The sequence below is a fragment of the Pteropus medius genome, unplaced genomic scaffold (assembly GCF_902729225.1).
Source record: "Pteropus medius unplaced genomic scaffold, Ma_sr-lr_union100, whole genome shotgun sequence".
Taxonomy (NCBI): domain Eukaryota; kingdom Metazoa; phylum Chordata; class Mammalia; order Chiroptera; family Pteropodidae; genus Pteropus; species Pteropus medius.
The window spans coordinates 34,840,613-34,868,164 of NW_024351730.1; the positions used below are offsets into that span (position 1 = coordinate 34,840,613).

At 32.0% G+C, this 27,552-nt stretch overlaps 1 protein-coding gene across 1 annotated transcript in view; it reads left to right on the forward strand.

Annotated features, from left to right (window-relative positions):
- Nucleotides 1-27,552, forward strand: part of MMRN1 (multimerin 1) — a 61,773-nt gene that overhangs the window by 28,355 nt on the left and 5,866 nt on the right. The window contains exons 5-7 of the mRNA XM_039845717.1: nt 6,692-6,796; nt 8,053-8,226; nt 12,708-14,693. Of these exons, the coding sequence (XP_039701651.1) occupies nt 6,692-6,796; nt 8,053-8,226; nt 12,708-14,693 (2,265 nt within the window). The remainder of the gene's footprint in view (nt 1-6,691; nt 6,797-8,052; nt 8,227-12,707; nt 14,694-27,552) is intronic.

Genomic DNA, 27,552 nt, shown 5'->3' on the forward strand with positions numbered 1-27,552 from the left:
TTCCTGTACACATCTTGCTCAAAATTATGATGCATTTTGTCAAAACTCACCATGTACCTTAAATCTTAGTTGCACCAAATTTCCTTCTTTGATTGAACTATTAAATCCCAGTAAATCTTTATACATGTACCGAACGCCACCATGCAGACATTCACTTAATGTGGCAGGATCAGCTGGAAACCGGTCTTGTCAAGCCGCACAGGAAGGTTTCTGCTTCTAAGGGAGAGAGAGCAAGCTTCCTCATTACTGAGTTGCCATTAATGACTTTCTCCATGTCTCAGAGGCCTGAAAGAGAAAAAAAAAATACACTCATAAATAACACCTGTCTAATTTAAAAAAAAAAAAAGAAAACAGGGAAATGCACCTAATGAGGAGGCTGTTTCTCTTGACATTCACCGACTTTGCCTGCATCTCTTAAGTCCTTCATCATTAAGGTCAGAGTTTCTTAGTGCAAGGAAACAGAAGTAATCATATTAGGAGAAGAAAGAAAAAGGAATCTAATTTTTTAAATATATTGAATTTTTTTTTTTTTAAATCCAAAGTGCATAAAGATCTTTAAAAGTTACTAGACTTAAATAAATACCATTCTGTTTCAATTCCAATCTCATAGAAAGGAACAAAGTAAAGGTCTGTGCTTAAGTGCACAATGAGATACATTGCCTGGAAAATCTAGGATCAGTGGCAGTCCTTATGGTAGATACATTTGGGAAGACATTTGGGAAGACAGAAGGATTGCTAAATGAAAAAATAAAAGCACATCGATCAACCGGGAACTTTATTACAGGAGAGTAACTGACTCCATTGTCAGAGATTCTATCAGCGCTTTTTCACCAGCTAAACCTCCTGCAATAAATTGGGATGAATGCAAGTATTGAACTCCAGTCAACAAACAGAGCTAGAAAAAGATAATAAACTATTGAACTAGTTAAACAGGCATTTCAAATTTTTAACAGCCTTGGCGGGGACTCCATCCAATGAATTCCAGAGAAAAGAGATTCACATGACAATTGTATCCCAAAGATCTTTGTGTGGTACTTAACCTTTTTTTTTTTTCCCCTCTCAACTTAAGAGAACAATTTCCTCACCTATTTCATTCTAAAACAATTTAAAGATAACTGTAGCTGAGAGCAAATGGGAAGTTTTATGCAGATACACACACTCACACACACACACAGTCACATGAGTTTTTGTCATTCAATATTTATTTTTCCTATTACAGTTTCTTTCAAATCAGTCTTTTTAAAACTTCACAATATGGAGTTTTAATTTTTCTTATTTCATGTGTATTATTTTCCCTCATAATAAGGAGTAAATCACTAAAGATTAGTATGCAAAAAAACTAGACTTTTAGTCGATTCTTTTTGAATTATTCTCTCTTTCAATTTCTTTTTTTTCTGAAGAGATTAATTTCTCTTCTCCCACTTGTTACTGATTTAAAATTTTTTTATCTTTTTCATTTTTATTTCTAATTGCTGATTTTCTCCAGTATGTCACTTTCTATTCTCTTGTTAGTAATGCAATTGCATTTTTCCAGATCACATGAATGAAATTTATTTGAAATTCTTTTGACCCTAAAATAGAAAACTAGACTTTAGCTATTCATTTACCTCCTTTCTATTCTTAACACTTGATCTCTTACCCAGGTTTGTTTTCACTTTCTGTACATTCATCTTACCTCGACTGCACTGCACAAAAAGAACTCTGAGGATGACCTGCCCCCACTCAAATACAACTCTTGAAGACTTAGAATCCTCTCACACCTACTCTTGTGTGTGTAGGTCAGTGTGTATATGTAAGATTCCCTACTTTGCTTGTGCTCAAATGGAAAACACTAAGGGAAATACAATGTTATTATCTCCACATTCAATATACAACATACAGTACTGTGTAAAGAATGAGACAAAGAGAAGAGATTTCATTTGAATATAATAACGCAACATAAAATAATGCCTTACTGTTTATAATAAGGCTTTAGCAAAGCATTTTGAAACTCTGGAAATAAACCCTATGTAAAATGCTGTTGTGACTTTTGTTGAATAAGGGGCCATATTCAAACATTTAACAACTAATTCAGTATTAATTAATATATAAGTCAATTTACAAATCAAAAATTGGGAATACATTATTTTCTTAAGTTAATGCGTATATTATCTATAATATATTATAAAATTTCATACCAGGTAGTATAAATCATAATAAACCATTCATCCTACTATTCCAATAATTTCTGAACAATGTATTAATTTCTATAAATTATTGGTGTGTTCTTTCTTTTGACATAGATGACTCCAGCTAAATAATGTCCTGTCACAGAGATGATTTAATATAGGGAACTGCCACAATCTCTTTTAAAGACTTCTCCATTAGATTTACAGTCATTGGGTCACATTAGATATTGGTAAATTGATAATTTTTATCAACATCAATGATATTACCATTCTTCAGAATTAACAGTGACTGCATTTAAATTTTTTCCAGTTCTTGAATACTATTTACATTTTTAATATTCAAGATATTTATTATTAACTGAATCACAGACATTCTTGTAGGAATGTACAATTTAATTAATTTATGGATCTTTGCAAATGTCATCTGGCCAAATTCATGGCACCATAAATCAAGAAACTTAAAAATTTATTATATATTTGAGTTTTGTCATATAAATTTCATTTTTAGATAATTTATTAGGAAATCTATGTTTCTCATGTAATGGATCCCTTATCAATTTTTGTTTCAAATAGCTTATATATACATTTTTATATCTAAAATATTTTTCATCAGTATTAAAATTATCTCTAGTTCAGTAAGGGTAACTTCTATTCCCTATTTCTATTAGAATGTTATTTCTAAAAACCAGTTCTCTCTCTCTTTTTAAAAAGCTTATTTTCCAAATGCTAACCATAAAACTGATTTGCAGTGCTATGACTTTATCTGAATTATGCTACAGGTAAATTATTTTCTGAAATGATCAATTATTTCAATTATATGACATATTAAAAATTCTAATTTTCTCTTCTATTTTTCTTGTATTGACTTTTTATTGATATACTTGATAAAGTATTTTTGAATTTTTATATTATTTTCAAAGTTTTGCTTTACTTGAAAATTTTTAACATTATAAAAGCTTATTTCATAACATTGTTATAAAGTTCTTTAATATTTTTCCCTTGATGATTACAAATGAATTTTAATAGAAATTGAATGCCATTAAGATGAAAAATAAGTCTAGTAATTTTAATTTTAAATAATACAAATTTAGATCATTATTTGAATCCAACATCAATATAGCAAGTAAAAATTACCCATTAATTTTTATTGAAGATCATGTTAAATTTCATTCTAAAAATACATATTTCTTTTAGATTTAATTGATTTTTTTGATATCGATTTGATATTTTTATTGACATTTTATACATCAAAACCAGTTCCAGATTAACTGATTTTTTACATTCTATCATTAGATGATCCAGGTCCAGGTTCATTTTTGATAAAATTTGTTTTTTCTCAGAGTCAAAAAATTCACACTCATGAATCTGAAAGAAATGCTTTGAAAATTTAGTTAAATTTTTGTGTCCTTTCCAGTGTTTTTAATAATTTGTTATAAATTCTTGAATAATATTTATCAAAAACTATGCAGTGATAACAATTAATATATATTAACAAGTAAACTAAAGTACCAAATGATTTGAAAATTCTAACTACTACATAAACCAAACAATGATAAAACTGATGTCTGCTAAGACATTGAATGTTCATAAAGTCTATGCAGAGCATAACATGAGCCCAAAAATGCTAATCTGAAAAACATTTCTCAAGTGTTTTACAATAGGAATTCCATTCATCATGTATCTTACAAGACATATCCTTATTAACTTGAAATAAGTTAATATTATAATTTTTACATTAATTTTATCACTTATTACACATTATGTATTTATCAACAGGTGTGACTGTACTTCAATATTTTAATAATTGGTAGGCCTTATTGATGCATACTGACTAAATACAATCTTGGAGGTAGGTATGTGGAACATTGATAGGTGAGAGTGAGGAGTAATAGCCTAAGTTTTCAGTAGAAAGGGCTTTTATTTATGAGACATTCTAAAATTGTCTATGATTTGATCACTGGGAAGATGGCTTAAACACTCTTCACATGTTTCCATGCTTAGCAGTACCTCTTCAGGGACCTTGTGTCATAACAATAGAGAGAATGGTATTATCTATGTGAGGGAATCGGGGAGCTGTGAAAAGCACTTTCCACCCTGCCCCACATCACTTACCTCTTATAAAGGCCCACTTCTCTATGGAATGGTAGGAGACTCAAGGTTTTCATTCATTAGAGTTTTAATAAATCATGTCTTTAACTTAAGTTCTTGTTATCAACAACCATGTGTGACTGTTTAAAAATCTAGGAAAATCGATTTTTAATTGCAATTTTAATATAAAAATATCTGGCATTTTCTGCCTCTAACAATGAATTTACTTATTAGAATCAGAAAATTTGCAATTCATTCTAAATCAGTACTTCTTAACCAGGTTCATACCTCATAATTACCTGTTCATACCTCATAATTAGACTTTTAAATATATACATATATACACATGCGCAATTCCCTAGAACAGATCTACTTAATCATAATCTTCGGATGGAGGAATGGAAAAAAATTTGATACTTTTAGCATTTCAAAGTTTACAGGTGCTTCCGATTTCCATGCATGATGAAAAATTACTGTTTCTGAGAAACATTTTTTAAAAAAGTAATGTCTTTAAAGTTCATGAGACAAAAGGAAATTTGAATAACAATCTTGCATGCCACAAAACAATATAGTTTTTGTTTTTACTATAATTATGTATTGCTTGCTAACAAAGTGTCCACTGGCTATCAAGTTATGGTATGCCCTTCAATCCATCAGCTCTTTTTGTTTTCTATGGTCTAGCTCAAAAAGGTAAGCAGTAAGACAATGAAAATACTATTTGTGCATTTTATTAAACTCATCTGTTCCTTTTGCTGTAAATACTTAGAAGTCTGTATCTTGAACACTCTTATACTGTTAAGAGAAATAAAATAGAGAGGTGGGAAGTTGCTAGAGAAGATTTATCTTGATGCTCTACTCCAGTGATTCTCATACTTTAGTGTACATTGGAATTACCTGGAGAGCTTGTTAAACCACAGATTGCTGCCCCACTTCAGTGTTTGTTTTAAATTAGCAGGTCTGGGCTGGGGCCTAGATGTTGCATTTTCAAAAGTTCCCAGGTGACGCTGATACTGCTGATTCAGGGACCTGAGTTTGAGAACCATGGCTTACTCTCTAGTTGCCTTCCTGGATAGACAGCTTTTAGCTGCCAGAAAAATGCTTTATTAGATCATCTAAGGAGGAATTTTGATTTTTTAAAATTATGCAGTTATTTAATTGATATGTTTGTGTGAATTAATTTGAATTTAGACTATGAGAACTTTATTGCTAGGACTGAGTAGAAAATTAACACTTTTTGCCACCTACCACAGCCCCCAGATAAGTACACTTTCTCCCAAGCTGCAGACTGTCTTCTTCAACCGAATAAATCAACAATTACGCAGGACTTTAAGTAATACTTTTGGGGGAAAAAAAGAAACAAAATCAAAACAATAACTCTGAACATGAATGGAAATTCATTAATTTAACTCAATGCTCTGAAGAAATGCATTGCAAAATTCAATCTAACAATAGAAACTAACTCAAATTAGTGTCAAATATATTATACTTTCTATGGAGTGGAGATGCTTTAAGATTATTGTCACAGCCACAAATACACTAGGGAGTATAATTAACATGTGCCCAAGGTTCAGTTTCATTGGTACATAATTTCACATGGGAAGAACAGATACCAAACACTTGTTTTCTCAGATTTTAATATGCAGACTTTAATGAATAAATTTGTTCATTAGAAGTCTGAAAATTACAGACATACATTGCTTAATGTTCAATATTTTTAATAAATTTCTTTAAACTGTTTTCCCCAATGAAAAATTATATTGCCATTGAAAATATTACTTGATTGGTGGAAAATGGGAAGGGATTCTTTAACAGAGTTAGATTTATTTTATTAGAATTTCTTTTTTTCTAAAATGTCACTGATTTCACAGGTCAATCCCCTTGAGATATATCCTGTAACAGTTTACAGTTTACTTGTAGTCTTTACGTTCTGAGCCTATGTATTTCTTAAATATCTGGTAAAAACCCATTTAGGTGGCACTATTACTTAAACAGATATTCTTTCAAGTAAGAATCCTGTAGCTCTCCCTTATTTCCAAGTAGACACCAGTTGGCATAGGCATTGTCAAACAAACAGCTTTTGTGGCTGTTCCCCTAAAAAACTGCTACAGCTTTTAACACAGCTGATTTTAAAGTCCCCTTAATTATGCAGGCACTTTACAACTTCCAGTTTACAGTTTCCCCCAAACTACCAACCATTTTCCCCTAATAGGAGACTTGAATAATTTTATTTTTTTTTTCAAACATAGAGTTCCGCCTCCAAGAGCAACGTGATAACACATTGCCCTATGAGTAGGGGCAGAGCAGCTTACTCTGCAATCATCCTGGACCATCATGCTTCAGTACACAGGAAAATGAACATCAGCCACATATTACTGGAAAAAAATGAGGCAGGCCCAATGCTTAACTCTCTCTTCTCTCCTTTTGCTTCCATCTAGCCCAGGAACAGCAGCATTTGCTACACACCAACCAGGCTGAGAGTCACGCAGCTGTTGGCGGAGCAATAGCAGAGCAACTGCAGCAGCAAGACTGTTGTGACCCAGGTTCGTAATTGCTATCATCTCTAACCTAACTATTGTCAACACTTTAGGACAACATCCAAACAAGAAATCACTTGGCTGTCAAATGTTTGATGATGACACATTAACATACCTGGTGCTTATGTTGGGAGAAACTGGTTGCGCTGCAGGTTCCCGGCCGGAAAGGGACCATGCGTAATTATTGAAGCTCTGTGTGCAAACACAGAAGGGAAACAAAAATGCTGTCATACAGGGTTGTAAGGAAATCGCAGGTCCCCAAAATAAATTCAAACTTTTCTCCTCCTAAGACCGCATTCGTGGAAGAATCTTGATATGGAAGGAACGACTTGATCATTTATTTTAGGGGAACTAAAAAGGCTCCCTTTCATTGGTTGATGAGATCACCAACAGGTGTTGATCGCTAAGGAAAATAATTGTGACTAAGAATCAACAAGAATCTCTTGATCACATAGTTTTTCATCTTTCTAATCATAGTACTTTATCATTTCCTTTAGGCTTAACTTTATCATTTAGAAATATATTCGGTTACTGATAAAAACATCTCTTCATTGTGTTTGGCATAGGTCTAGTCGTACAATATCAGGCACTCAAATTGAGAAATGTGAATTAAGGGGATCTCTTTAAGACTGCAGGTAAATATATCTTAGAAACTGTAGTCTGAATTTTTTAAGGGATTGAAATTCAGGATCTTCATAAAATACCATAAAATCCTCCTTGAATTATTGAAGTACATGCATAAAGGCATGGAAAGCATTATTGCTGTATAAAGTGATTTAAACTAAATTCTGAATCTCTTTATCTCTCATTAAAGAATGTCTCAGTAAAGAATAAAATCCTCAGAATACAGAAAAACCTACATACATGTAAGTGTACAGCTGCACACATTTAATGCTGAAGTGTTGGATTTGAAAGCAGAAGATTGGGCATTAGCCCTGTAACCTCAAACAAATTATTTTGGTTTTCTGACCCTCAATTTCTTCATCTGTTCAGAGTGTAACAACTTTTTAAGGTTAAAAGAAAAATGGAAAATTCTGGACATCGGTAAAACATTTTAGAAATCTAAGATATTATAATGCTTTTTATAAATTTCTGCTCCAAAATAGTGTAAAATTTAGGTTGCCATTTGCTAAATGCACATACTTTGAAATATATAGTGCAAACATGGTTTATTTAAATTACCTTTAAACTTACCATGAAATTTGAGAGGTTTTAAATATGTATTTTTAAATGTTTCTAATTTTCTCTTCTTCTATGTACAGCAGTGACACAAAAAATGACTGACCAGATGAGTCAACAGGCAATGAAACTGACCCTTCTGCAGAAGAAAATTGACAATATTTCTTTGGCTGTAGCTGATGTAAAGGACACGTACTCCTCCCTAGAAGAGAAAATCAATGAAGATAAAGGCAGGGAATTTCAATCTTTTCTAAAAGGTAAAATTAAAACAAAATAAATTATTTAATTAAGACAAAAGGCAAATAACTCATTTATCTTTTCTCATATTACTTTGGTATCTTTGCTTTAGATTGAGTGGCATATAAGTATAAGACAAATGACTTAATAAAATATTTTTAAATCACTCAATCTCTGATATAACTTGAAACATCTGAATATTTTTTCACTACATATCAAATCTTTGAATATATCATCTGATTTATGGACATTATGTATGTATCTAGTTAAATAGCCTAACTCATACTTTGTTATAGTTAAAATGAGCCATATGTAATTTACTTCTATTGCTGTTTCCAGTTCAGGATAAAAATAAGGTTAAGGGATGATTAACAGAGTAGCTAGATAAGTGGTTGTCTCAATAATATTGATGAAGATATTGAGGATAAATCTAAAATGCATTACTATCCCAGAAATTATTTAGCTCCTAGAGTATAATAAATAAAAAATATTCCAAAACATCTCAGGCTATAGATATAATAAGTATTTTATATATATGGATCAGCTTCTCCTGAATTTTGTGCTCTTAAAATAGCAGGCAGTGTTCCTTTCTGAAGTTTCTACATTATAACCTATTCCCTGTTCTAATCCAAGTTGTAAGAATTTATTTTCTGGCAGGTGTAGGAATGAAGTCTTGTTTTCTTGGTGGCTTTAAGCTGAGGCTTGTTCCCACTTTTTAGAGGCCACTGCATTTCTTGGCTCATGGCTTTCTTCTCCCATCTTTAAAAGCCAACAACAGCTGTTGAGTCCTCATGTCATCTCTCAGACCCACTCCTCTGCTTTCTTCTTCCTCTTCTAAGGACTCATGATAACACTGGGCTCCCCTGGATAATCCAGGATAATCTCCTCATCTCAAGATTCTTAACCTTAATCACATCTGCCAAGGCCCTTTTGCCATGTAAAGTAACATATGCACAGATTCAGAGAATAAGGATGTGGACATCTTTGGCAGGACAGCATTATTCTGCTTCCCACAGAGGAGCATATATAGTAATTGCTATGGTAGAGTTATATGCAGGGTACAATGGGACTGTTTGATAGAAGAAGGCTTCTATAAAAAGAAAGCATCTCAACTGACAAGTGATGGATTAGAAGTTGTTAATTAGCCAAAGGTGTTTCAGGTAGGGGTATGGATCTTTTAAGAAAATAGTTTAGTTACTAGGAGTGGCTCAATTCATTGGGTTTATTGTATGTTTCCAAGTTTCAGATTTACTGGTCCCTTTTATTTTGTTTTATAAATTAAAAAATACTTACTATACAACCCCATTTCTATCACTCACAAGTTTTGTTTTGTTTTTCTATTTTTTACCTGTGGTTCATAGGTAAAAGAGATAAAAAGGTGGAGGTTCCATTTCCATATCATCTACCCACACAGCAGCAATCACGATTGTATTTTAACCATTCAGATAATTGGTACTATTAAGCCACTGAAAGAAAGCCCCTGTCCTATGGCAGCATAAGAGAAGAATATATTTTCCTGTATATTTTCATGATAGCATGAGAAAGATGTCAAATAGAAACTATATAATTGACTATAACCACCATAATGAAATTGTTTAGCAAAATTTTGTTATCATAATCTGAGAGAATTAGGCCAGTCAACTGCTTTTTTGTAAGCCTACTAACAAAAATTCTGATACTGACATAGTAAAAATATATACAATCATAACAACAGCAACAACAAAAACAAACAACAAAATTCCCACCTCATTAGGAGGCATTGATTATGTACTGAGCAAAATCAATTATGAGAAACAGAGGGCCTACAATTAATGAATGTTTGTACAGGCAACAAAAACTAATCTCACTTCCCCAGGTACTGTGTTTGACTAGCAAAACCACAATCTCTTCTCTTGCTTACTTTATATCTGAGGTGAGAAACACTACTTTATCAATGAGTAGCCATAAAAAGTGTTCAAAATCCAATGTCTGAACTCCTTAAGATGTATCTGGATGTCATGAATAGGCCATACATTCACAGCCACAGAAGGGACATGTCAAGGTATCTGATATCAAATATATCTGTTAAATTACCAGAATCAATATCATCTTTTTTAGAAAGTAGAAGCACATGAGTCACATGAAACAGAATCAAATAGAGTTAAACAATGTGCTCACGCGGTATTGACATAAAGCACTTTGATATATTTTTGCAAACCGGATTCTTACACATATTTTTCTCTAGTAACAAATTATAGAAATGTTATCTTAAAAGCTTCTTAACCTGAAACAAGTTTTTAAGTTAATAATCTGACTTCTTTTTGGACACTGCTGTGATTTCACCCTTTATCCAATGTATTTTTTCATTAAATTTTAAAGCTAAAGTACCTCCTAATTTTCATTTTTTCCATTGCTTACCATTTTCCTAATTATTTTGATCAAGATTCTGTACTGAACTTTACCTATTTACAGGGTTTTTTTTTTTTAACCTCTTATCATTCTATTTCAAACTTTTAGATCATGTAGTTTTTCACTTGCTGAAATTAAGCATCTATTGTCATTGTCCACAATTAAATAAGTCAATTACACTTAAGTTTTATTTTATCTTTTCAATCTTGAAAACATTTTAAAGCCAAAATTATAAGGTTATAACTTCCAAAGATATCTGATTCTTTACCTTGAATATTTTATTGTATTTCATTAAGTTGTTGTCATAGAATTAAAGACAATATTAACTAACAGGAAATGAATAAATGATCCTGTAGAAAGTGTAAAGAAATAGCTTTGCTATACTCAGGGAAGTTAACATTTTATTTTAATATCAGAAATCTAATTTTCCAAATTTCACTTTGTATTGTATATAAAATGTACTCAATTAAGCTTTGTTGTATGAATGGGTGACTGGTTAAATGCTAAGTAAAATTTAGAAAATAAAAACACTTTAAAATCTTTCTGATGTGATTATTCATATTATTAAATACAAAAGCTGGGACTGTTTCAGTATAATTTATCTTAATCATGGCTATTTAATCCTTGATAATTAGTTTAGCCTTTCCTTAGTACTTTGGCTCTTTGTGTCACTGATTACTATTCCATACTTCACCATGTTTTTGTTTTTGTTTTTTACATACAAATTAATTTTCACTTATGTTTTTTGGCCTTTTAAATTTATTTTCATTTCATTAGGTTTAGAAATTTAAGATAAAGTTTTTACTCTGGAAATATTTATCCATGTAAACATTTACAGCTTTGTCTTAGTACCAGATTAAATGATATCAAGGAAGATCAAGTAATACATCATCTTATTTGGTATAATTGCTCTTTTCACAATACTTTTTCTATAGTCTCTCAGGCATCTTAAATACTTTTAGAAACTTGCTTACAAAACAAATAACACTTAGAGACTATTTTTTGTCTTATAATTATCTTTCCTGAATATATTTTGCAGTAGCCATACTCGTCTCACATCATCCCATCATACAAACCTTGCCTTTTAAAATGCTTCGTATTATTTTACTGGTACATTATGTTACAGTCATTGATTACACTTTGGGTTTAAATGGGCAGCTTCCTTTTATATGTGCTTCATATGTGCTATAAATATACATCAAGTATGTTTTATTTTTTTCTCATTTTCTGTTTTGTATATAACAAGTTTTTTGTTTTGTTTTTACATTTTTAAATACATATTTTTTTTTCTATTCTAAATAGTTTTGAATGGTTCAGAACCATTTTCCCTTTTTTTTTTTTTTAAAGCTGTCTACAATTCTGGCTTATGATCAGCCCATGCTTTCTAAAATACTTGAGATACTAGTATGTGCTTCATTACTGACAAGTTTCCCCTCCTCTTTTTGTTAAAAATTAATGTCATATTATGATAATCGAGATATATCTTATATTCCTGTTTTCATTTGACTTACTTTTGGGATCCCCAAAACTCTCATTATTATTTTATTGTTTTTATAAACTATTGTTGAATCTTGTGGCTATTACTTTATATTGTTCCTCATTTGTGAATCTCATTAAATTTCTGCAGTCAATTTATTAGTTTTTGTAAGCACGAAACACAAAATTTGAAGCCGAATTATTAGAAACCTAATAACACAATCACAAAATAACACACCAGGTATTATTTACTAGGACAGAAAGCCCAAAGCCATTTATTTTCATATAAGACTAAGATGAGCCCTAAAATCATTGAGTAAAAGGTCGATTAACTGAAGTCAGTAGTAGTTCCTTCATGTCTTTTGTCTAGAGAAGCTTAGCTTCATGGTTCTACCATGTTCTATACTACAATTCATTTCTCCTCTCAGACTTATCAGTTAGGAATGTTATCATCTTCTATAAATTATGTTAATCTTTAAAAATTTATAAGTGAAGGAGTATATATAGTCAAGGAGTATTTTTATTATTACATGTTATTAGTGTTTGACCTCAAACTTTTTATCTTTTTAAATATATCTAAAGTTTACATAATTAAAGTCCCATGTAATTTATTGTTGTTGGTTATTTCTTTCCCTAGGTCTAAAATCCAAAAGCATTAATGATCTGATAAAGGACATAGTGAGGCAACAATTAAAAAATTTCCAAAACGACATGCAAGAGACCATAGCACAGCTCTTCAAGACTATATCAAGACTATCAGAAGACCTTGAAAACACCAAACAAAAAATTCGACAAGTTAATGAATCCATAGTTTCAACAGCAGTCCAAGAAAAGTCTATTTTAATTAAAGAAAATAGGCCTACTTCGACTGATATACTAGATCTAAAAAATCGCATTGTGGATATGAGGCAAGAAATAACTTTGACATGTAAGAAGCCTATTAAAGAACTAGAAGCAAAGCAGACACATTTAGAAGGTGCTCTAGAACGGGAACACTCAAGAAACATTCTGTATTATGAATCCCTCAATAAGACTCTTTCTAAAATGGAGGAAGTACATGAACAGCTTTTATCAATAGAACAAGTATCAGATCAGAAGAGCGTTCCAGCTGCAGAATCAGCTAGCGATAATGTCACTGAGTACCTGTCTAGTCTACATGAGAACGTAAAGAAGCAGGGTTTGATGCTGCTGCAAATATTTGATGATTTGCACATCCAAGACAGCAAAATTAACAATCTCACCATCACTTTGGAAATGGAGAAAGAATCTCTCAGGGGTCAATGTGAAGATATGTTGTCCAAGTACAGAAATGACTTTAAATTTCAAATTAAGGACACAAAGGAGAATTTACAAGTTTTAAACCAAACAATGGCTGAGGTTCTCTTTCCCATGGACAATAAGATGGATAAAATGAATGAGCAACTAAATGATTTGACTTTCAATATGGAGATCCTTCAGCCCTTGCTTGAGCAGGGAGCATCATTTAGAGAGACAATGACAGATGAACAATCAAAAGAAGCAGTAGTTACAAGGAGAAAAGTGGAAAATCTGATCAGGGCAGTCAACAATCTAAATATTCTTATCAAAGAACTTACAAAAAGATACAATTTACTTAGAAATGAAGCACAGAGTCAAAGTGATGCCTTAGAAAGACGTATCAATGAATATGCCTTAGAAACAGAAGATGGCCTAAATAAGACAATGACTATTATAAATAATGCCATTGATTTCATTCAAGATAACTATGTGTTAAAAGAGACTTTAAGTACAATAAAGTATAATTCCAAGGTTCATCACATATGTACCCAAAATATGGAAACCATTTTGACATTTATTTCTCAATTCCAGCGTTTGAATGATTCTATTCAGATTTTGGTCAATGATAATCAGAAATATAACTTTGTTTTGCAAGTTGCCAAGGCCCTTGCAGATATTCCTAAAGATGAAAAACTAAGTCAGTTCAACTTTCAAAAGATTTATCAAATGGTCAGTGAAACCACTTCCCAAGTGATAAAATCCCAGGAAAATATAAGTCATTTGGAGGAAAAAATACTCTCGGCCACAATGAGTTCCAAAGATTTTGAAACTCGGTTGCAAGATGTTGAGTCTAAAGTGACCAAGACTCTCATACCTTATTATACTTTACTAAAAGAAGGCAATATGCTCACAAATAAGAGAGACCAGGCTCTTCAACTGCAGACATTAAATTCTAGATTTAAGGCACTGGAAACAAAATCCGTCTATCTTTCAATTAACTTCTCTTTACTTAACAAAACTGTCTATGAAACTTTAACCAAGTGTCATAATGCTTCTACAAGTATATCGAAACTGAATGCTACCATACCTAAGTGGATAAATGGTTCCCTTCCGGATACTCAGCTTCTTCAGAAAGGTCTGACAGAATTTGCAGAATCATTAATTAAAATAAAAACTCAAATTGCCTTATCTAATTTAACTTTATATATAAATCAATCATTGTCTAGCATTCTTGCAAACGTCAAACCTCAGAAGCAAGTAAAATCATTACTGAAGAAACCTAATATGCTTAAGAAACCAGCAGTGAATTTTACGACTGTCCTCGTAGGCCGGACCCAAAGAAACACAGACAACGTTCTATTTCCTGGTAAGCTATCATCAAAAATTACTTTTGACCTCTCTTTCTATTTAAATGGTATTTAGTAGATCTATATGGTTTAACAAGACCCTAAGATATAAAAAGTACTTACTTGAACTTGGGTAAATAGTTAAATAATTCAGAAATCATTGTAGCATTATTTGAATTGGATTCCATCCTGTGTAAATTAGGCATAAATACAAAACAAGTGCTTACAATGTATATATTTGTCTACATGTTTCTTAAGTTTATCTCTGAAAAGATCCCTATAAAGCAATCAAATTTTGCCCCTGCAGAACCCTTTTTCTTTGCATACAAAAATTAAAGAAAGTTGTTAAACAACAAGCTCCTTGGTGAATAAGACCAGACTGTGTCTTATTCATTCTGGCATTAAATGGCGAAATGTTGGTGTGCCATAGGAACTCAGTAAACATCTGTTGAATGACTGTCTGAATGAGTGCATAAGTGAGGAAGAATTTGATTTGGGTAGATCACAGAAGGCCATGAATGCCAAGCTAAGTGTCTTAGTTCATTTGGGCTGCTATAACAAAATGCCACAGACAGGGTAATTTATCAACAGCAGAAATTTATTTCTCACAGTTTTGGAATCTGAGAAGTCCAAGGCCAAGGTCACATAGTCTATTCTGGTGAAGGCCCTCTTTCTGGTTCACAGCTGGTGATTTATCACTGTATCCTCCCCTGGAGGAAGGAAGTTGAGGAGCTCTGTGGGTCTCTTTTAAAAGAACACTAATCTCATTTATGAGGACTTCGCTCTTATGACCTAAACACCTCCCAAATATCCCACCTCCTAATATCAACTTTGGGGGTTAGAATTTCAGCATCTAAATTTGGGGGTGGGGGAGGGCACATTCAGATGATAGCCCTAAGGCATTTAGACATGATTATGTAAAGAGTAATGTTTGAAAATTTGGAGCAGGGTTTTAGGTGTGGTCAGAAGCACAAATCTAGCTAGTAGTAGTGTGTATCCTGACTGCAAAGAATGAAGTTAGAGATAACAAGTTATGACATTATTGGCAAGAGCAATAAGAGCCAGATCTAGGGAAGAAGTAATTGAAACAGAAGAGACAGATGCGAGAAATGTTATGAAAGTAAATCAACAGAAACAGAAGGATAGTGGGAAAAATAATTTGAGGATCAACCAATCATGATTCTTGTCTTAGTTGTTTCAGTGAGTTTCTGTGGAGCCTTTAGTAAGATCATCTCTCTGGGTCACAGTTTACTTTTTTTTTTAAGTGATGGGAGTGTAATAGATACTTTACCGAGCTAATTAGTACGTTGCGGATTGCATCATCTTAAAAAAAAACAATGTACACTGTTCACAGGCTGAATGCACAGCACCTGGAGAAGGAGAGAATTAGAATATTCTGAGGTTTTGAATTTGGGAAATAAAAGAGTAGCAGTACCATTAACAGACAGAAACATGGCAGAAGGGGTATAAATTAGGGAAGAAAGAGAAATTCAGTGCAATGAATATAAACTACTTAATAGTCTCTCTGCATGAAAGCAGTGTTTTATGAATTTGTTTGGCATTTGAGTAATATTAAATTATCTTTCCTTGGTGAGAGAATAGCTACTGATTCCTACTAAAGAAATGGAAGTGTTCCTCTCACATAAGTCGGCTGCTAAATTATAATCCCATTTGGGTGAATTTTGTATTTTATTGCTTTTTAATTACAAAAAGGTGATCATTATCCTAACAATATAACTCCTCATATTTAATCTCTGAATGTTTTGATAATAATAATAAAAGTCATAAAGTAGTGGAATCACAGAACAAGCTATTTAGACATATGTTTTCAAGAGAAAGGCAATATCTCAATAAAAGATGTTCTTATAATAATAATTTTAGAAAAAAATAATAATTGTTCTTTTTCCATACTGTTTTAATCCTTTATCTCCTGGGGAATACTGCAGATGAGTTTCTGTTGAGCTCTGTAGGATGTGTGATTATACAGCAGGCAAACCGTATTTTTTTTTTTTTTTTACTTAAACTAAAAAAATACCTGAATCTATACAGTACATATAAATCGTTGAATATTAATTCAAAATTAATTGATTTAAAAGATTTACTAGAACATAAGAACTTGTAAACTTTTATAGAATGAACTATACATGTAAGGAGCTTACAAAAATTGCTTTTGTATTTTTATATAGCAGTTAACTCAATATTGGGCTTACTGGGCTAATAATTAACTCATTTCTGATTCTTTGTTCCAAATATGCCTTGATAAAATTGCTTGTTATTCTTTTATTTACTGTAAGTAGAATTTTTACAGGCCTAAAATTAATAATTAAAAGCTTTTTATTTTATTTCAGTGAAGATAACCAATAACTTTGTAAGGGCAATAAAAATATATTGATCTACTTTCATGTGTGGGGTACATATTCACTTTATGTAGGACTAGCAATATAATTTTAAGCAGGTGCACAGAAATGCATGCTCATTAAGCCAGGCCTGCTTTTATGGGCCACAAAACTGATGACATTCATTGGACAACTGGGCAGGTAAAGTCTATGCATGGTGATGAAAACAGCAGATTCAAGCTAAGTTCTCCCATAAGGATAAACCACTTGCAAAATAAACTACTTCCTTTGATGCTTTGTTTTATACATGCTAACATACTGGCTAAATTTGACTGTGTTTCTTTTCATCTTTGCTATTCTATTAAAAATACCAGATAACCACATTGCTTCCCTACATAACTAACACCATAAAATAATTTATCATTTTACTAATCTCACAATATTATTCAGATTATAGCTGCTATTATTTGCAGAATAAGTTTAGTTTTTAGAAAGAAAACATGGTGAAATTTAATCTTAATTTTAATTACTGATTTACTTTGAAGCTTAATAAAAGATATACTATAATAAGATAATATTGGGTACTATTTATTGACACTATAGATTAGGCACTGTACAAATTATACTATATACATTATTTTATTTAACAATGCCTACAAAGTAGCTATGATTATTCTTATTTTGAAGATGAGCAAACTAACCCTCAAAGAGGTGAAGTAATTTATCCTACCCAAGATCCTGTAGCTAGTAAGTGATAGAGCCTGGCCCCTTGTTTGTTATACATGGCTCAGTCCTCAAACACTATACCCAAAAAGATCGTAGAGTTGTTCACCTGCCTTTCCTTTCCTTCTGCTTCTGTTTGATGAATCATATCTGTTCCAGAGTCTTGCTATATCTGAATATTCCTTACAGCCAGAGTTGATATTCCCAGGGAGTTCCCTTTCTTGAGAATCCAAATACTGCCCTTAGTTTCTGCACTGACCAGGAGGAAGTAAAAGTGCAACTTCTCAGTCTGGCTTTACTGTGATATGGCCAGTGGGCAGTTGTCATTGAAAGTCACCATCAATTATTCACAAGATCTTCTTTTGACAGGTGCAGTAGAAGGGCGATGTTCAGAGTGCTCATCCCCATCACTTCCTTTGGAGCCATTCTGACATTCGGTTTTGCTAATTATGATTTCTCCTAGGCCAGTGCTGATAAGCTGTTCCAATTGATTCACTAAATATTTGATTTGTTTCTAAACAGTATTCCAATAGACACCAAAAGGGTTTTATTTCATCTTTAGAGATTTGTTCGTATAGCAATTGACAGACTTGTCCCTGTTGAGAGAATTTGGCTGCTTGCCTTCTCAGAGGAGTGGAATCCTGCTATGAGATCAGATCAGCAGCAACTTTATTGATGATGCAAGCTTCCTGCTTGTGAGACCATTGACTTTTTAACTATTTCCCCAATATTTACCAAATGTTTTTAGCATTCCTTAATAAACTTTTTTTTCTTCGTAATTACCCCTTTGACTACTCCTCTTAAGAAAGATTACATTCTGTAAAAGATTTGGTAGTGTACCAAATACAACTTTTTAAATTATCATTACTGTGAATATAAGCAGTTTAAAAGGAGAAAATAAGAACCTAGAACCTAGTGGCTATTTAACTGTTTTACATGACCTTAAAACATTAGAGGCATTTGGGATGACTAAAGAGTGCTGAATTTGGAATCAGGAATCCAAGGTTCAAGTCCTGCCTGGTAACGTATTTATTTGTAATAAGTTATTTTTCTAGACCTTACTTTCCTCATTTATAAAATAAGAATAACATATCCACCTTACAAGTTTATTTTGAGGATTGAGGAAATAACTTAATACAGTATATTAAGTTTGTTATGACTATATGATATAATTTTTAACTATTTTCAATGTTTATATTTTATTTACTTTAATGTCTTCAGTTAATATTTGATATATAATTATTTTCACATGGCAATATAATTTACAGACTCATGGTATTCCATTGTTCCCTATCTTTACTTTTAGAAGTTACTGTTTTAAACTTAACATATGTTTATAAATGAGCTTATGCTCATCATATAAAGATAAATCAAAAAGAATAAGATACAAAATGTAAAAACTTAACTATATAAAAATGCATCTGCATTGACAGGCACTGAAAAATATCTGCAAATAGCTTTAATAGTTTTTTTCCAAGGCATTTTCTACCCTTTATATGTTTTTCCATATTATAAAAAAAATAACATTTTCAAATATACTTCAAGACAGTTAATAAATTTACTTCTATACAATATGATTGAATATAAGCTAATTGAATTTTAAAGGATATCTGAATTTATAATTATAATGTGTTTTATAAGGTCTCCAAAACCACACACAATTTTGACAATCTGTTAGACGCACTCATGAGACTCAGCATATAGTCATACACACAGCTAAGGTTTATTATAGTACAAAGATACATGATAGGATCAGCAAGGGAAACAGACACAGGCAATCTGGAGACATCTATTCACAGGCTTTCTTATGCTCTTTCCCTGCCATGATGGGGCAGAATTGTGTGTACTATTTCTTCCAGTCACAAAAAAAATACAGTAACGTGTGCAATATTTCTGCCTGGATAAGTCCATCAAAATATTTAGCACCCAAAGGTTTTACTGGGCTTGTTCGGGTTGCTATCACAAAGTACCATAGACTGGGTAGCTGATAAACAACAGAGATTTAGTTCTTACAATTCTGGAAACTGGAAATCCGAGATCAGACCAGCATGATCAGGTCCTGGTGAGAGCCCTCTGCTGGGTTGCAGACTATCAGCTTCTTGCTGTATTCTCACATAGCAGAAAGGAAGAGTGACAGAGCTCCCTGGGGTTTCTTTTATAAGGACATTAATCTCATTCATGAGGGCTCCACCATCATGACCTAATGGCTTCTCAAAGGCCCCAGCTCCTAACACCATCACATTGGGGGTTAGAGTTTCAACATATGAATTTTGGGGAGATACAGACATTCAGTCCATATCAGAGCTGGCCATGTAGGCACCCTCTGCTTAGCACATACAAAACCCCAGACTCTCAAAAGGAAAGCAGATGTTCAGCACAAACCATATCATTTGTAAAAAGAGTCTGGGAACAATGAATGACACTTAACAGTTAGTAAATAGAAGCCAAGTTTCCAGATACAGGTCAAGAGCAGAATCATGCACGTAGGCCTCTCTAAAGATATCAGTCTCAAGCCTGCTATATTAACTCTTTTCTGCTCTTAAAAATGTTCTTTGTGTCAGAATTGATTATCAAGCCTGTCCACTGGGGATAGCCTCCCCAGTTGGTGTCTATAAAGCATATCAGTGTTGAAGAGAATATTAAATGAACAACTTTTTGTTCAATGTTCCCTGGGAGAAGAAAAGATCCTCCATAGGATTCCCCTTTATATGGCAGAATGACAGTTGAAGAAAGAATGCTGACAAATTGACAAGCCTTTTCTGCACCTTATCTTGCAATAAAGTGGCCACATCTAAGGTAAACAGTCCCATACATTTGATTCTGACATCTGAACCAAAATTTATAATGCATGGTCTGCCAATAAAAAGGAAATAGGATGGAAGACTAGGTTGCATTTACGTAGTCACTGCACATGTGTGGGTTCTTTCTCTGATAAGAATCACAGGAGCTATTTCTCAACAATAGACCATTTCTTTGACAACAGTGACTTGGAGCAAAATTTGATTATGAACTCATCTGTAATTAAATACAGTGAATAGATGTCTTTCTACTGGTCATTAACAACATTATAAATTTCAAATTTCACATGATAGCACTATTTAGTGCCATATTGATTATTAAACATGAAAGTGCAGGGATTATTAAATCACGGATTGTGAACTTGCTGCACAATTGTCTAAGTGGATCTTGCATCTTGAGAAAAAAATGCAGCATAAAAATATTAGCCGTGCCGTATATTAATTGCACATGAAGTTTATAAAACATATTTTAAAGCTTTTAATCATCAATTTTACTATACACAGCTTAAAAGTGTTTTTGAAAAGTAATATTTATTATAAAAATTTAATTTGAATCATTCAAATCTGTTTATATTGAATGTCATTATTTAAAGGGAAATATCTCCTGGAACTTTATTGATATTATTATTGATTGATCTAAACTCAACTCTAAAAACAAATTACCAGTAAAATTATTACAGCATTTGGAGAACTAAAAATATCAGTGAAAGTTATTTCATGTCATTTGCTAGAATGTTATATGAACCAAAAAACACATCGACATTTTACAAAAAAAGGAAACCATTTTTATAGTTAATCAACGCTCCTTTAAGAATTCTTTATATTCTATGTTTTATAATCTTGAGTGTTAAATTTTAAAATTAAGATATGAGAAACACTGGCAGAAAGATGATATTTTGAAACTCTGGGTGTGGGTGTCATAAACCAGGGGAATACACATGCTGCAGAGAGACTAGACAAAGGAGCAGAGTCAGGGGAACAAGAGCCTTTAATGAGTAGTTGGAGAGAGAAAAGTCAAGAGCGAATATTGAGAGGAGACAAAGAAGTAGTGAGATGAACACATTTTATGTGGACATTATCATCTAATTGTATTTTCTAGCTAGCACTGCTTGAGTAAATTAGAAGTTATGAAAAATGCTCAATAACCCAAAGAATTATCTGAGAAATAAGGAAGAGACATCAACACTACCTGTCAAACATAACCTAAATTCAGTGCCTATATTGTAAACTAAGAGGTTTACAAAATCATGTATATTTTTATGTAGTAATCCATTATAAGCTAAGAATTTTGTTTGGAAATGTCGAACTACAAATCTGCCTCAAGATCTTTTTAAAACACTTTCTTAGATTAAAGATAGAATAAAAGTACAAGATCATTTTTATTACTCAGTGTTAGATTAGCTCAAAATATTATGCTTAAACTCATTTAAGCAGTTTTTCTCTTAGAATCAAAATAAGCTATCTTTGAAGTTATTACTCTTACTTACAAATTATAATAATTCATAACTGCTCAATTCAATTTAACAAACATTAATTAAGTACCAAATGGTAGCAGATACTGTTCTACATGCTTTGAGTACATCATAATGTTAAAAAAAATGGACTTCCTGAATAAAAATATAAATTACATAGTTTGTTAAAAGATGATAAATGCTATTCATAAAAGAAAAGGCAGAGAAAGGTAAGGGACATCAGAGTACTGTGGGGTGTGCTGGGATATGCTGGGGGGCAGATTGCAGCATTATTAAATAAGATGACAGGATAGATCTCATTTGTTGGAAAACTAGTGAAATCTGCAACAGACTGGGAATAAAAAGGAACAGAAAGCAACGCTTGGCTCAGAAGCTTTGTAATTTTGTTTTAGATAAAGTTGTTAGTGGAAGGTGTGCCTAAAGAGAGATGTGATATTTTGTGGTTGTTACATTTTATATTCTTTTTAAATTTTTTTGTCACGTGCTTATGAATACTATGTTATTATAAAGCTATCTGATTGTGGGGAGAAAAAAAAAAACACGCCACGGGATATATTAAGCACCAGAAGAGTGTTTAGGAGTTCAGTATTATAAGAGTTTAGTGTCTTATTAAGAACTGAATGTTTGGGCATATCTCTTGAAAGAGGCTAACTTGGGCTGAGCGTTTATTCATTCAAACATTTACATAATGTGTTGCATGTAGTATGTTTAAATTCATTCTTTTAGTAACAATTAAAGATTTTTGTTATGCCAGAGCATGACATAATCTGTATGTGCATTATTAAGATTTATTCTAGTTCTTCACACTGACCAGTTAGAAAATCATTACGTCAACTAGATAGTAGAGATAAGAATAAAATGGAAGCCGGGAATGTTAGTTAAATGTGAATGTATAACTAGTAGAAAAAAACAGCTAATTAAAAATACTCTTAGAGTAAAGAATAACATCAACATTTAAATAAAGCATCAGTGATTGGAACGTTAATCATTGCATTGGTGGAAATAAGAATGTTGAGGAGGAAATACAGATCTACACAGGAAGGGAAGCTTCATCTGCAATACATTAGTTTAAAGAGCTCCTGTCTCTGTGGAAATCAATTAGAAATGTAGGTCTGGAACTAAAAGAGGGTTTGTAGATAAAAGTTGGAAATTATTTGCATGAAAATGATACTAGAAGACACAAGTAAATTAGATAGCTAGACAAAAAAAAACAGAACTGAAGATTTCCCTTGTTTAAAGAGCAAGAGAGAGAGAGAGAGGGAGAGAGAGAGAGAAAAAAAGAGACAGACAGACAGGTTATTGAAGGAAAAAAGAAAAAGAGTGATCAGAACCAGGAAAATGGTTGTGTCATGGAACTAAAAGTCTTTAAGAAAAAAAAAAAGAAGAAAGCTATAGGAATACAAAGAGGACTGTGTAAACCAAATAACATAAGTGAAAATGTTGGGAAATAAAAACTGGATTGGAAAAGAACAAAGGCCCATCTCAGGGACTACTGACAAATGTGAGTAGAATGTTGTCAATATGACCATTTAAATGCCTATTATACTTAAGCTGTGAGAAGGCAATTGGAGTTTGTGGTTTTTGTTTTTTTTTTCTGGCTCCATGAGTAATGTATGTACATTATGAAAATATGGAACGTCTCTAAAATATAAATAAGAAAATAAGCTGGCATATCATAAGTCTTAAAATAATGCTAGATATTTTATTATGCATATTTTATAATTATAATAATTATAATTCATCATAAATACTTATTATGTGATTAATATTCTTATCCAGAATGTTTTTTTAATGTATTCTATGTACCAAGCTTATGGTGCTTTATACAGTTAATATATCAGAGTTTCAAAACAATTGCTACTAGTATTTCTTTTTTATAGATGAAGATACTGTGTCAAGAAAGATTGAGTGACTTGCGCAAAGTTTCAGAGCTAATCTGTTTTGGAGCTGAGATTCAAACCCAAGTAATCTATCCCCTCTCATGTTCGAGATATTACACTGTCTCTCCATTGCATGAAAGAATGTGCTGAGATTTATTTATTTAACCTACATTTACTTTTTATATTCAGGGCCTTTTCAAATTGTTCTCTGTTACAGGTAATGCTGCACCAATAGAGACATCTCTGTGCACATCTCTAATTTTATTTTCTTAGGATAACTTCCAAGAAGTAAAATGTTTGTTCAAAGCCCATGTATGTTTTTAAAGAACTTGATAAATATTGCCAAATTTCTCTTCAGAGACTATCAGTGTATGCTCCCTAGAAAACTTTATGAAAGTCTGAGTATTATATGTGTGTGTGCATACACACATACACACTTCAAAGTTACTTGAAAAGTTTCCCTGAAAAATCTAAAAATTTAATAATACAAGATTTACAATGATGTTTACATTGTAGAGTGTTAGAGAAATGTATTTCATAGCTATACGGACAGAGGTTGTTTGTTTAGAGGCAGGCATAGTAATTTTTAAACTACTACAATCGTTTAGTCACGCCATAATGAGAATGTCAATTAAGAAAGTTAATGGGGATGAAATGAAAACCAAGGAGTAGAGGCATTACTTATAGGACATTGTGTTTAGTAAAAGAATAACTACAACAACAATAACAATAATAACAACAACAACAACAACAAGAGCCTGGAATATATCTTCAGTGATTTTGAATTCCTAGGTAGGAAATTGAGAGAGTTAAAGGAAACAAGTTTCTTTGTTTGTGGTATAATTTACAGAGTTAAACTTGCTGTATTTGATATATAGTCTATGAGTTTTTGACATATGCATAGTCATATAATCACCACTACAATCAAGACAAAGAACAGTTCCAACACCTTCCAAAATTTCTTTATGTACCTTTATAGGAAAACCTTACATCCACTCCCAGTCTATGGCAATCAGTGATCTGTTTTCTTCCCTTACAATTTTATCTTTTCCAGAATATCTTATAAATATCTTTAAGTTCTTTAAAGAAGCATGATTCGAAAAACTATACACACTGTATGATTTCATTTATAAGATATTCATCTATGTTGTTACCTGTATTCCCTTTTGTTATTGAGTAGGGTAGTCCACTATATGGATATACTAGTGTTTGTTTACCCATTTACCAGTTGAAGGATATTTTGGTGGCTTCCAGTTTGGTGTGATTATGAATAAAGCTGCTAAAAACATTCACATACAGTTTTTGTGTGAGTCTCAGTTTTCATTTCTCTTGAATAAATACATAGGAGTAGTGTAGCTTAATTGTAAAATAAGTATAGTTTAACTTTATAAAGAATGGCCAACCACTTGGCACTTGCACTAGTAATATATGAGAATTCAAATAGCTCCACCACCAACATCTTACCAGCACTTGGCATTATCAATATTGTTTATTTTACCATTTTAATAGGTGTACAGTATCGTGATTTTATTTTGCATTTTCCTAATGACTAATGATGTTGACCGTATTTTAATATATTTTCCAGTGTTTTTAATTCTTCATTTGATTTATGTTATGACTCTGAAGAACAAGGTGAAAACAGTTGATAATATCAAATAAAAAACATTGAATCTCCTAAGTCATGGCTAAAGGTAAATCTTTTGAGACAGGGCTAATACATTTGGTAAAGATCACTGATTGCTTAAGTGAGCTTTAAAATGATATTTGGAGGGTTGAGAAAAAAGATCCTAGAAAGCAATATCAAGAACAACAGATTTAGTAAAATAAAAAAAATTACAATGGATAATTTGAAGGAAGTCATAAAGATGGTTGGAAATAATATTTCCATCCATCCATGTACCAACGAATATGAGTAATTAAAACAAGGAATTTAAAATTTTAACATAAACAAATATTGGCATTTCTAGGAGTTGTTGTAAGGTGCATATGAAGTGATTCCAGAGCCCTAGAAGAATAAGCCCCTGATTTGATAGACACAATATTGATAAAAGGGGAGGCAGAATAGCACTGGAAGTTAATATATCCATAAGTATGATGGTCAAAACATTTTAGAGAACACAAAATTAGGATGAAAGATAAAGAAAAGTGCCAGCATTGTGTGGGCATATTACCTAGAGTAGAATTATATGGAGGATTTGTATAAGGCCTTACTCTATGTATGACAAAACTGGCCCAGAGGCAACAAAAGGCTCCATGCTAACCTGTTAGAAACTCCCTTCTGCCCCAAACAAGGATCAGTTATCTGCCTTCTGCAAAGTTATTGTTTAAATGAAAAAATAAAAAAATAAGATTTTGATGCTAAAGCAGAACTAAGCAATAAAAGTAAAAATTAAATATTACTTAAATAATTATTAATTAAATAATAAAATAATAAAATATTATGGAAATATATATAGCTATAACATGTCTAATATAAAGAAAGATAAGAATGAAGTAGAAGACATCAATGCAACGTGCCCTTTCATTTTATTCATCAAACACTTGTTGAGTAAATTCTAAATGAGCATTGAGAGAGACTGAGTCAGAGTGGTAAAGTCAACACAGTCTCTGTCATGGAGCTCATACATTAAGCAAATAATTATATTAAAGAATGGCACATATTAGCAAAGACAGGGTGATTTGAAAATGTAGGGAGCTCTCCGATAAGCTCAAATTTAACCTGAACATTTATGAAATATGGAAGTAGGATTAATAGAAAAGTATAACTTGAGCATCTATCAGGGTCCAGAAAGCAAAAGCCAGAATAAATGAAGATTTATGAAACATTTCTAGCCAATGACAAAGTCATTTTAATCATGTTCAGAGCAGAGAAATGAATATTGAAAGATTGGTTATACTACTTGCACAAGATACTAGAATGTTGAATTGGCAGAAGTGTTCAACTAATTGCATTGATCACCATCAAAGAAAATAAATGGACTAAAATTTAAGAGGTTTTGAAGTCTAAGGTAGAGGTGAAGTTGTGGAAAATACACTTGAAATAAGTCCATTTCTGTAGAAAATCATGCTAATGACATGTGACCTTTAAGCTCTGAATTCACAGGAAACATGAAAAATACCAGCTCATTTCTCATCTTAAAGTTCATGCACTCCTGCTAACTGAAAAATTCTTATTTTATCATTGTTATGCTTCTAGTTTGGAGTTTTACAGAATAATAGATATGTTGGAATATAGATACATTGGAAGGACTCTGTTTCAGTAATTTTCTTCCAGATAATCAAATCATTTTGCTTATTTTATAAAATGAATAATATGTGAAATCTGTGTAGATTTAGAATATTTTAAAAATTATAACATGAATCATCAGCGCTTTTATTGCTTTGATATTTGAAGAAATATCATGAAATTTACAGATATATACTTTGAGTGTTGCTTTTAATTTAAACTAGGCAGTGGAAATAGCTATGAAGACTGACTCTAAACCAATATTCCACAAATAACTATTGGAATTGCACAACTAACATTGGTGATTAAAAAAAATTCTATGTGATCTTTGAGAAACTGTGAAGAAGGGATAAAGTATTGGATGAGAATGGTGTGGTCAGCAATCTCACATTACTTTGCTTATACATCTTTATTTTTATTTTTTTAATTTTTTTTAGTCAAGGC